The sequence below is a fragment of the Kryptolebias marmoratus genome, linkage group LG20, assembly GCF_001649575.2.
Source record: "Kryptolebias marmoratus isolate JLee-2015 linkage group LG20, ASM164957v2, whole genome shotgun sequence".
Classification (NCBI taxonomy): domain Eukaryota; kingdom Metazoa; phylum Chordata; class Actinopteri; order Cyprinodontiformes; family Rivulidae; genus Kryptolebias; species Kryptolebias marmoratus.
Window position 1 is genome coordinate 12417912 of NC_051449.1, and position 13334 is coordinate 12431245.

At 37.2% G+C, this 13334-nt stretch overlaps 1 protein-coding gene across 1 annotated transcript in view; it reads left to right on the forward strand.

Annotated features, from left to right (window-relative positions):
* gpc1b (glypican 1b) overlaps nt 1-13334 on the forward strand; it is a 55414-nt gene continuing 42080 nt past the window's right edge. The window contains exons 1-2 of the mRNA XM_017432544.3: nt 1-414; nt 522-686. Coding sequence (XP_017288033.1) covers nt 527-686 — 160 coding nt within the window. The 5' untranslated portion in view covers nt 1-414; nt 522-526. The remainder of the gene's footprint in view (nt 415-521; nt 687-13334) is intronic.

Consider the following 13334-nt stretch of genomic DNA (forward strand, 5'->3'; position numbering starts at 1 on the left):
AAAAGCCCGAGCTGCGGTGTCTGCCTGTCTGCGTGCACCTCTTTACTCAGATCCCTCCGTGTCGCCAAAGCCGGTAGGCGTGAGTCAACACAAGCAGGCTGCACGGCGTCAACCAGCGCAGTGCTATTTTCTGATGCGACTTAAAATAGCGTTATTTCAGCTGTAACCTAATTCTCGCATCTCTCTCTCTCCCTCCCGCTCTGTCTCCCTCTGTCTCTCGACATTTGTACCCATCGAGACAAGCCCTCTGCAAGAGAAGTGAGGGGGGGGGGGGAATACAAATACAAAGAAGTGGAGTGAAGAAGAGACCGGGACATCTGCGCTGTGAGGACTCGCTCCTGTGCCGCGCAGTAGTGCGCAAAGAGCAGCCGGATACTCAGCGGGCGCGCTCAGAGGGCAAAAGGGAGCAGCCAGGTGGAGGATATTTGACGCGCATCAGCACCAAGTAGCCATAGTTTTTACTCCGTTTCATTTTTTTTCTTCTTCTTCTTTTTTGTTCCTTGGATTTTCACTTGACTCAGCTGTCATGGATTCCTTCATCATAGCGGCTCTGGCACTGTGCTCTTTAACAGCACCAGCCTGTGGGGACAAAGGGTCCAGCAAAGCCCGGAGTTGTTCTAATTTTCGAACATTTTACAAGGGAAAACATTTCCCCTTGGATGGTGTCCCTCAGTCGGAAATATCAGGTAAGTTCTTTCAAAACCCATCTATTGTCCAAGTCATTTATTTTTATGATCTTCACACCCTTTTCCAAACTTACAGTTAACAGGAAAATCGTCCTGACAGAACTTTAAGTGTAAATGTAATCTGACATTTATCTTGGATGAGCTTTGCAAACTGTCTTTGGCAGGATCTGCTCATGCTGAACACTTGTCCACAAGTAAACAATAAACTAACAAGCACTGCATAAAATAAACCATGTTCAAAACTAAACCAAGGCTTAGAAAATATCTTTATCTGTTTTTTTTTTTTAAATTATACAATAATTTTGAGGGCATAAGGTTCATTTTTAATCGTTGATTACATTATCATTGGTTAGTTTGTGGTTGGTTCAGTAATGAGACAGCAGTAGTACAGTAATGCAGGTGTTCTATTCACACCAAACTTATATTTTAGTTTGTTTGAGAGATGTGAGATAACAGCTATCCTTACACCTCTTAAATCTGTTGTCACACTTCTTCCAAGTCACATGCTGCTGCAGAGCAGAGGAACTGCAGCTCCCGGCTGTCTCTGAAGATAAAACACTGCTTTGAAAAGATTTTGAGGCAGAGCAGACATGCCACAGATAATCTGCCTGTTTGATCCCTGATCAAAAAATATCAGAAAGTCCCCTTCCCATTCTCTCACATTTCGAAAAGACAGATGCAAGATTAGCAACTCACTGAACCTTTTCTCAATTAGCAGTACGTCAATCTTTCTCTAAAAATGAGTTTCTGATTTTAAAGACACTCCCTAAAACTTCTTTTAGCTGTGTTCACTGGATCATGTGCTGTAGCTGCACTGATATAATGTTGCTCAATGTGTCATTCTTGGTCTGATGTCAGTTACAAGCCCCTTTTACAGTTCAGCTGATTGCATGTTTGCCTCCCCTGGAATTCAACGAAATGCTTTCAGGCATCTCAACACACACATACACATATACTTTACTGTATTTTTTATTGTTGTGGAACTAAATGTGTCCAGACGAGACAGGTGTCTGAGGCTCTACTCACCCAACCCCTCATCCTCGCATTGATCTAAATAAAATGCAGTTTGAATTTTGTGTTCCACTGTTCTTCAAACTGAAAACTTTACAATTTCTTTTCTTGATAGCTATTTTAAAGGTCAAACAAAGGTTCACTTTACTGTTTCCAGTCTCCAGAAGTTACTCTATTTCTTGTTATGTTCTCATACAGCAGAGCATGGTTCCAGGACGGGTGTGTCTTTTGGAACAAAACATAATTATAAACACCTGCCTGATATTGTATTGTTCAATTTCTTTTAAACTGTCCCTGACCTGTTGCTGGGTTGGGCACAGGAACTCTGTCTTGTGGTATCTGGCATGGGGCGGTGGCAGTGGGTCTTTTGAGTTGCATGGTTTTATTTTTGATTAGGTTCAGGACATTGTTTTCTGATGAGCTTTGTACTGTATTCTACAAACTACACCACATATTTAATGGCATGAGTCAGTTTTGTCATTTTAGAGGAGGCTGTGCATGTAACTTGGTCTGGAACCATTTTAATTTGGGTGGTACAAGCGCAAGAAACGTCCATAACAATTTAAGAGTCCATGGTCTTCCAGTATGATTGCACTGTAGCAAAGTTATTTTCTGTTTGATGTGTTTTACCTTCTGTTTACAACCAGTGTTTGTTGAGAAGCATAAATGAAGCTGTGTTGGATCGTGACAACAACATACTTTATGTAGAGATGTCCTGTTGATCCTTTAAAATTATTACTCATGTTGAACCTTTTACAAATATATAAAATAGAGGAGCAACAATAAAATGTTGTGTTATCATGCCTTTCATTGCAGATTACAGCTGTGAGAACACATCTAATTGACCTAACTCACCATCTTGAATAAATCAGTTTCATAATTTACATCATCTTGAGTTTTTTAGGTGTCCCAACTTTAATCAAAATCTCTGTTGTTATAAGTGCTTCAATCTGTCTTTGTATAAAACCAGTTGTGCCTTTTGTTTCAGGTAATGATGTAGTACTTAAATTTGGTGTCACTTACTAAAAGAGAAAATAAAGTAGTCTGACAGGACTAAGAAGAGAACGACACTTGGTCCTGTCACTTGGCTCTTGAGCATAAATAACATCAGCTAATCACTTGTTGCAGACTGGCATAATAAACACCTTATAAAATATGAAAGGTTTAATTTATGCTGCAAAATTATGAGCCACTTGAAGATAGTGGATGAGCCCTGACATTTGCAGAGGGTATATCCTACTGTGGCACCAGTGCTTGATCAACGTAATGTATTGGCGGGGCCTGATTCAAGGTCACGTGCTGACTACATTAGACAAATTCAGTTTGGGAGGACAATGTTAGACAACTGAGTCCTAACTCTAAAAGTCATGTTAGGTTCAAGCGATTAAATGGTTCGCTGCATTCGTATTTTAATTACTGTGGGAGCCTAATAAACTGTGTTTTATAAGATAACAAAATGTGCCCAATAAATATTGGAAGAATATGCAAATAAAGTTTAAACAAGGTCTGCAAGTAATCCTTAAAGGGAAAATGGAAGGAAAAAATGCTCTGAAGTCAATACCCTTCTCTTAATTTTAAGGTTTTGGAACAGAAAAGCTTTTTTCCTTTGAAAAGGATATTTTGCACTACTTCAGAGTACTTTTTCTTTTTACTCTTTATTATCACCAGTTCATTCTTTCAGTCTTTGTTTGATTATGTTCACTAAGTGAGATTTCACACTGATATGCTTCAAAAAACATCTTGGATAGCCTCCTGTTTTTAAGTAATTTTCTTTGGAGAAAAGCCACGCAGAAGAATGCTATTGAGTTTAGGGCGAGCTGTTTGTTATCATTGTGTTGAAGCAATGTTTATTGGACCATTGCAGCATTATAAGCCAAGCACTTTAAAAATGAAAAACAAGTTCATGGGGAATAAAGTAAACTGACGGATGCTTTTAGAATGAGTATGATGATTCTACTCTGCAGAGTGCAACCAGTTTAGGAAAGAAATTCTTTTATTAGTTTTTTCTTTTTCTTTTTGTCAATGTTTACCAAAACTGGAAGATTGATTTTTATGATACTCATTTGTCTCCTCCTTGCACTGCCCCCTCCCTGTCCCACCCCATCATTACAGTCTTGATGACTTATCTTTTTGTCTTTCAGGGGATGACATTCTTCATCTCTATGTGTGTCTCTCTCATCAGCTCTTAAAGAGAGAGGCGTCAGGCGGCCTTTGAAAGCAGCTGGCAGCCAATGACTGTTAGATCCTCAATGTCACATAGGCCTGTACAAAGAAACGAGCTGTATGAGACATCTGCAGGAAGGCTGGTAACATTCTGGCATTGATTTTCCCATGCTGTATTTTTGTTGTTGTTGATTGCTGGTTGCTACACACTCAACTGTGTCGTACGATGCTCTGGAGTGTCGTCCCTAACTAGTGTTTGGATAATGATAGAGCTGGATTGCTACTCACCAGCCCTGCTAGGAAATCTAAGGAACACAAGTTGCTAAGAACCGGCTTGCGGGTGGAAACTTGTACTGATCAGTACAGATACCTACTGTGAGAAATATGGGAATGTTTTAAACCATATTTGAGGTCATGTATTTTAAATGCGTAATAGTAGTTCTGTTGCTGAAACGCAGTGCTTTTTTAAAATCATTTGGTTAAAAAAAAAAACTCTTGGGAAAGCTTTGTCAATTGTTTTGGTTTCATAAAGAAAACTTGGCACATTTTTAATGCCCATTGATTCAGATTTCTCACACTTCTTTATATTACTACAACAAAAATTATTAGCATGTCAAGTTCTTAATGGCTGTGGAAATGTTTGTGAAGTAATTGAAATTATTGCTTTCTTTTTACAGATTTAAATTTAGTCAGAGCTGTAGCTTTGATGTTTTAAACTAATGACGTAAAAACAGTTGTTTTCAAAGACAAAGAAGTATCATCTCCAAAGTTACTTGCTATTTGTCACCTAAGAAGCTGCAGCTCTACACAAAATTCTTCAAACCCCTTTGTAATTGCAGTTGTCTCACAACAACATGTCAATTTGCCATCAGAACTCATATTGAGCTAACAAGCATGTCTTGTTGTATTCTAAAAAAGACAGAATAAAAGAAGCAGTTCAAACAATAATCAGAGCAGAAGCCGAACCACTTTTAAGCACTTTATTCCCACTTGTTTGGCTCACATGCTGTGAAAATTATGATTAGGTGTTGCATCTAATCAGCATCAGCAAAATTGTGAAGGAGAAAAGTTTGGATGGCACTGTTGTCTATTTGTTTAATAACAGGACATGTCAGATTCATCTGAACAGCCAATCATGTTTCGAATAAACACGCCAACCTTGTACCTGTCTGTTCGTCTGCAGCAGATCAGACTTGTACCGCGCTGAAATAGATATGTTCTGAATATATGTCTAAGAGTGACATTAACAGAATTCTTTCTCAGAAGAGCTGGGGAGTAATTAAAACACAGCACAAACACATTCTTTCTGTTTAACCCTCCCGTGGCCTTCGAGTCAAATGGACCCGAAGTTACAAGGGCTTCTCTTCCTCTCTTGAGTTACGAGGGCTTCAGGAGGGCTAATTGAAAGTTATGCATGCAAAACCTGAAGGAGGCAATAAAGACCTATTACTGGCCCCTAATTTTAGTGAAATAAATATCTAAAACTAACTGAACTAATAGTTTTTGGTACTTTTGTACAAAGTCAATAAGTGATAACAATGCTTGTTTGGGAACATATCTTTGAGTATAATGTATGCATGTATCTTTAGGTTTTATTCATACACTCAGGCCCATTTTGGACAGAAACCTTGTTACAATTCATTTGATCACAATCCTGAGTCTTTTTGTCATGTCCTTGTTAAAGCTGTGTTACAGTATGAATGAAGGGCTTTTGGCGGAATCCATAGCTTATAGCTTTTTTTTTCTGATGCAGTGGGAGGTTTTCTTTACTTCAGAGTGAAAAGAGATTATCTACCTTAATCGATACCTAAATACAGAGGGCGTTTAAATGTCCAACAATATTCTGAATTACGTGATGTTAAATAAGCAATAGTCAATTTAGGCCATATGTAGTATGATGACCTGAGCTGAATTTGTGGCCATTTATGCATCTCAATCCATCTGGAGGTTTTACATCAACTGGTAACAGACACTGCTGTTTTGCAACGTGTGTCTTTTTGCTCCAGAACTGCCAGGTCATATTTGAGAAATTTGGATTTATTGTAGCTAGATGGGTGCAAATACTGCATTCGAAAAGGAAAGAGTCTTGACTTATACATTATACATTATATAAATAAATAAAAATAATAAAATATCCTTTGGAAATTAGGTAAATATCATAGTCACAATATTGTTTTATTTAAAGCTTTAGTCATATAAAGGTATTAAAATCATTTTCTACTAATATTTAGACAGATTCAGCAGATGTTGGACAATATTAAATGAGACTGGAAGAGGAATGACATGCAAACAAAAATCCTTGAATGGACTATAGATGCTATCCTTGCTCTACACTGTGAAAAAATAAATAAATAATGACAGTGAATTACACATGGTTGAAATGCATTAACTGCTTTGGAGATAAGAGTCAAAGATTATTTGAAGGTTAGGATGAGCAAAAAGCCCAGTGCTTCTGTAGGTCTCGATCTACAGGCAGATTAAAGCAAAAGCAACAGTTGTTTTTGAATCGCAGCATGCAGGCTCATAATTCTGCTGTGGTTTAATGAGTGTCAATCCCTGCATCTGGTTTCCTGGTTGTGCTAGTTTACATGTAGCTGTGTGTGTGTGTGTGTGTGTAACTGAATATGCTGAAGTTGTTAAAATGCTGAAGTCAGTAAGAAGCCTCCTGAAGCATTAAGTCATAATGGGCTGCAGGAAGCATGAAACAGACCACATGTGTTTGATGTTCACTAAAGAGAGAAATAGAGGGCAGGACTGCTGACTTGACTCGGACTTGACTTGGTCTGTTTGGTTTGTCTCATCCCTTTTCTGCTTTGCTCTATACAGTATGAAAAATAAAACAAAAAAATGTTGAAAATTGCTTAAAGGAAATAGCCTCTTTAAAAATATATCCTTCCTCATGAAGTCATTTTTATTATCAGGGATGTTGGAAACATTGACATCTGCAAGACAGTCTGTCTGGACATGTTGCTTTGAAAAAGTAACTTTGAACTCTGGGTGTTGTGTGAACATGCATCAACAAACCGTATGTGTTTTTCTAGTCTATGTTACCATTTTTAATGTTTCACAGTTTTTTTATTGTAAGGTCCCATGACTAATGTTGGAGCAGAACAACTCTTTAGCAAACAGAAAGGAAATCAGTGCTGAATAATACAACTTGATACTTGATTCTTAACCTTGACATGTATCTGATGTTATCTGATGTGAACTTCCCCTGTTGCTGCCACTCCTCCACATTCTTCTTCTCTTGAGCACCTCTTGTTTTTTGTTTTTTTTTTTGCTCTAATGTGAGAGTAAGATTTCACACCTACAACTCTCCTTGGGCAACAGCACACAGAGATGACAGCAAAGGCCATTTTATTTATTTTATTTTTTTATGGCTCTACAGGGGGCAGCAGTTTCATTGCAACATGAATGTGCATTTCTATTTGTTTGCCTTACTGCATTAGGATGTTTTCTGGGGAGTTCAAGTTTGGGTTAATCATAAATTGATTATGGTTTGAGCTATGACTTAGGTAGATAATTCCCAGTGAATGAAAGTCAACACAGTGTTCTAATAAGGATTGCTGCACATGCTTGTGTGTGTGTGTTTGTGTGTTTGTGTGTTGTTGTCGTCCTTTGAGGGTTGCGGTGTGTCAGTGTATGACTTCTTTTTTGTCTCCTGAGAAATTGGCAAAAGGAGAATTATTACTTTGTTACTGCATGCTGCTTTACTATCTCTAGTTTTGTGTGTGTGTGCGTGTGTGTGCGTGTAAATGTGCGTGAGAGAGCGCAAAAGCGAGAGAGTGCATACACCTAATGTGTCCATGAGTAAATAAGAGCAAATTTATTTCTGTGTGCAACACATATGTGTGAACTCAGCATGACTTCCCGAGTCATGCACAGTAAATGTTATAAAACTATTTTCCTCCAATTTTCTGCCACTTTCTGGAGATTCTTTGCATGTTTTATGATTGCTGGCACTTTTATTTTGCCCTGTTATCAGTATGTAAATGTGTATGTGCGCAACATCAGGCTGTTGCGCTTCACGTCACCTCCAGCTGTGCTCTCTGTAGTCTAGGTAGCTATTTAAAGTGACAAGGAACGAACAGTAGCTCTCAGCATGAGTTTCCCTTTGCCACGGCTCCCTCTCCTCTTTTCCTCTTGCTGCTTGATGAATGGTGTTGACCCAAACCAAGACGGCCACTACCATTTTAAGAGAGGGTACACAGTATGAATGCTACAGTGTGACACGCCCTAAACCAACACGCACACACACACACAGATGCACTGTCTGCAGCTGTGCAGACTTTCAGTCCTGGATAAAACACATCCCAGAGGGGTAATCCTGTGGCTGTGGCTCTATAGCAACAAACACACAAATAGAAAGGTTGGGTATTCTTTAGCTTGTGTTTATTCCGAATTCAATGTAGGTTACTTGTTTTACTCTCAGTTGGGAACAAAAAAAAAGTCATTTTTATTGCATACATTTACTGTAGATTAATTTAGCTGGGGTTCAGCCTACAATGTTTTCCTTTTATTATCTTTATCTGTTAATTGATATGGAAGCTATGTGGTGCAAGTGCAAAAAGAAAAACTGCAAACCTTGATCTGTGTTCTTAGTGTTGTAATCTTAATTTTGACATCCAAAGATTGTGGAGGACACCTTTATGTCAGCCAGTGATTCTTGTTGTCCCAGTTTGAAACACTCAGTAATCTTTAGCATCCATTTTGCAGTTCACTGAATTGAAATTGTGGTAAAGGTCCATTTTAAGTCAAAGTATGGTTATTTGTGTAACCCTATCAGTGCTGAAACGAAATGCTGTCTAATGTGTCTACAAAGCATCTTCTTTGTGTGGTAACCCTCACTCACAGTTTTGACTGACTGTTAAATGTTCCAGCAACTGCCTGAAAACAAACACTATCACTCAGTTTGAGATGCCATAACTTGTGCCCTCTGGTGTCTGTTTTAGATGTGCCAGTTCCTTGCAAATCAGTTTGTTAACATAACTATATAACTGGTCTGCATGGCTACTAAATTCCGTTCAAATCAGACTGTTTGTTATGGGTTTTTATTTACAATTTGGCAGTGAGTGTATTTATGTGCAGCAACCATGAAGACTTTTCTTTTTGTCTGTCCCAGCCACACCTAGCCTTGGTCCTTTTTTTTTCTCATACGAAAAGCATAATAGATGGATATTCTGATGGGAGACAGCCTTCAGGCAAATATTAAAAAAGAGGAAATTAAAATTTAGGGGAAGATACACTGTACTGTAAATAAAAAGACAAAACAAAAAGAGAAAGTTGATAAAACCATGTGCCTGTCAGAAATGTGTCCTCTACCTCACTGTGTGCACATGATGCAATAAAGACAGCACACAAGCGTAAAAGTAAATGTGCCTCTGCACTTCAGTTTGATAAGCAACAATTGTGTTTTGTTGTGTTATATTTTTTTTATTTAGAACACCATAGCTGGCATCTTTGTAAAATTAAAAAAAAAACAGGACAATCTGTCCAGAAATTAAAACAAGCAAGATATCAGTCTTTTCAGCAGGGCAATCATTACTGTATTTGTGAGTGTGAGGCAGTTATGTATATGTATGCATATACATGCATGTATATATATGTATGTATTGTAGCTGCCAGGCCACACAATCAGTACTATTTCTTTTTTGTTACTTGGCATTCATAATTTTACCAGATATTTAGCTCATTGAGATAAATGGGTTCATACTAGTTTCTGGTCTAATCATTTTCTCATGAATGCTACTTTCTGTTTCCAGCAAAACCTCTTCTGTCTTTGACACATTATGACTATATTTTTTTCCTTTTTCTTCTCCTGTAGAAGCTGTGAATTCATATATTTTTAAAGACAAATTTACTCTGTGCCTACAGATGTTCTCTAAAATTGCTGTATTTTTTTCTTTTACTTTTTTTATTATTATTTTCAGAACTTCACACTGCAATTTATTTTTGCTAAATTGTAACATAGTCTACATTTTTCAGAAGTTAAGAATAAAATTCTTCAAGAAAATATAAGGAGTCAAAGTTTCTCTGTCATCCACACTTGAGCTGCATTATTTCTCATCAAATTCAGGGCCAATAATTGTTTTTATGGCACATATAAAGTTTTGCAGTATCCCAATAATTTTACTCAGTAATTTTCCAGGGATTATATTTTCTCCATTGCACTTCTCCCAGCTTCTTTTTCTCTGCATTTGAATGTAAATACGGTAGAGTTTTTTGTTATTTCTTTATCTCCCCAGCAGCTTATTAAGACCAGTATTTTCAGGCTTTAGAACTCTGTTTTGCATGAGTGCCTCTCCATTTTGTATATTTTTGAGATTGGCACTGTATAATTGCTTTAAACTTCAGAGGTCCTTGGTACTTCATGCTTCTTGTAGCAACTAGAACACCCCAGAGAGTACTTCTAGCTGTGCACTGCAGCCTCTTTTCATGTCCCTTCTCTGGTTTTGGTTCTCTCTAACTCTAAATTCATTCTCTCTAACTCGCAACTCCTGTTGGATTTTAGTCTTTCTAGGCAAGCACATTTTTTTGTAATGAGATAGTAAGTTCTGGTTTTATGTGACATCATTTTTCAAGGAAAGTCCCTGCAGTTCATGGTGGTTTGCTTATTTAGCTTGACCAGCCCCTGCTATTTACATCTAGAGATAGTGACCGTCTGGAAATGTTGACGCGGAATGACCTGCAGATTACTAAGGCCTCAAGAGAAGAGGGTAGCATAAAAAAGCACATAATTAGAGGGGAAATATGTAATTACTGCCAATTGTCATCCTGTTTGCTGTTACAGAATTATCCATATTTATTTGTTTTTTTTCTCCTCCTGTAACCTTTCTTTTTTTTTTTCTTTTCTCTAGTCATCTACTTTATGGACTCTAATTAGTTATTTATTGAACATTTGGATAAAAGCACATCCTGTTGCTTTCATATTTCCATCAGGTACCAGAGCATTTCTAAGATGTTTTGCTAAATTGTTACACTTAGCTAAAATTGTTCTGAGAGGTTTTACTTTTTATTGAGCAAATATAAAAGTTTCCGCTTCTGCTCCTCTCCCCTTCTGCTCAGGAGGAGATACTACACAGTATGTCAATGAAATCAAAATGACAATGACTTATTTGCCTTTCTTCTGTTCAGCTGTAATGCTTGGCATTTCATTTGGGTCCACTCATCATCGTTTCACATGCATTGCTTTCTCTCAGTTTCTCCCTCACAATTTTCCTCTCGTCATCCTTCCCTGCAGAGTCTTCTCTCATAAATATTTTACATCTTTCAAATGAACTCTGCCAACTCAAGCTTGCTGCATGGCTGACTGACTCATCTCTTTAAAGCATATAATGTGTTTATGTATGATATGTGTTTGGGCTTCTGTGTGTGTGCGCATGTGTGTGTGAGAGAGAGAGAGAGTGCTTAAATCAGAGAAATAATAGCTCATGCATATGAGTGTTTCGCTACATTACTGCACAACGCAGTTTCTGCTTTCTCATTTTGAGAAGTACACACATGGTTTACATAATGTTTTCATCTTTTCATTCACTACTTGCCTATACAGAGTTGCACGCAACATTCATGCCTCGTAAGCCATTAGTAATAAGTAGTAATGATGTTTTTAATTCATTTATATAGCCTTCGTCAAGAACAAGCTCTGGAGTGCTTTACAAATGTATCAATCTGTCAGAAATAAGAAAAAAAAACATGTTATAGTGATTGAGTCAGTTGTGCTACAGAGAAAATCCATTCACCTTTACACTAAAATCTCCTTTATGCTGACTGACAACCCTTAAAACAGCCAAAATGTGGATGATCTTTGCAGGGTCTTGACGAGGGCATGGACATATAAAAAATGCATTAAACTTCTGTAGCAAGGTTGTGTTGGTTTATCATCAAGGTGGCAGTGTACTGAGGAAGACCTTGATGACCTCGCTGGCCTCATACTGAGACAAAGTTAGGGGTTACCGGTTTGAACCAGACCTGTTGTTCCAACCTGTCATTTAGTTGTGTACAGTAGCCAAGGGAGAATTCATTTAAACTTTTATACTCATTAAAAAAAGATACCATTGGGTGGTTGCACATTTTATCCGGTAAATAACACAGTCAGTCATGGCTTACCTACCAGAGAACCAACAAGCATCTCTCTTTTTCAGGTAAAGCTGTTTTGAAACAAACAGCTGCATTAAGCAACAAGGGTCAGCATATTAGCAGGTGAAACATACATTTGACAGCATCACTACAGAAGCAAATAACCCAGCTAATTATTTAACTAACATCAGCTTGTCAGACTTTACATAGTAACACTGATGGTCTGACAATTTATTTACAATTCTAAAGTAAAGAAGTGCTTGGTTTGCAAAATATAACTTCTTCTCTGCTGTTCTGCTGTGTGAAATCTTGTGTTGGTTTTGCTTGTGTGTATCTTTTGGTGCTGATAAGAAAGGATGACAACAGCATTTTCTTTCTTATTTCTGTTTAAGGAAAACACATCTCATTATAAGGTAGATGACAAAACAGTCAGCCAAACATATAAAACATATGAAACTTCCTCTCTTAGCAAAATACAGTATTTATGTGAAAATCTGTTCACAGTGTCTTTAAACAAGCTGTTCATGGTGAATTACGTTCATTATGTCCCCTACAATCTGTTTCAGCTGTGACAGGCAACAGTAGTAATAGTATTTGATTTTCTTTTTCAAGGCAAATAAATTGTGTGTTTATATTTTTGTTTTAATACCGGTAAACCATTTTTAAGCAAGTGACATTTAACTCACAAAGTTATTGACTGACTAAAACAGAAATTCATTGTATTGAAAACCTTAGTTTATTACAGGAATACTGTTTGTTTACTGTATATGGGAAGCTCCTAAGCTGTCTAGTAAAATGAATCGTTGAAAAGTATGAATAAATTATTTACTATTTTATATTGAACAGTAAATATTCTATCTGCATACAATAGAATTACGATTGACAGAATAGCAAATGAAAGGAGTCCCAACTTTCAATCATGCCATTTTTTTCCACCTTTACTCTGAGTAAAGTTGAATTTGTTGAATTTTGACGGAGTAGATTACAGGCAAGAGCTGCTTGCAGAGACACATGTTGAAGGTGAAACAGAAAGTGTAGGGTGTTGGTTGAAAATATTTCATCTGGAATCCACGACTTGCAAGTGTAATTTAATATACTTTAAGGAAAGTTAGTTGACACAAATGTCTTACACGATTTTGATCCAGGGATAATAGAACTGAATATAATTGTCAGTTTTGTCAAGATAGTTTTATGCCTCTTATTTTCGTTTTTTGGTTTAAGCATGCTTTAATGAACCAATATCTGGATGAAAAAATAAAAAGCAGCCCTTCTTTAAATTGTTTGTGTCCTTGTTATTGCTGTTTTGTTAAGATGCAAAGATAGACAGAGCTGATGAAAGCAGCTTATAAAGAAATAAAAGCTAATTTTATTTTCATTCCAGTTGTCCTGTATTTTCAG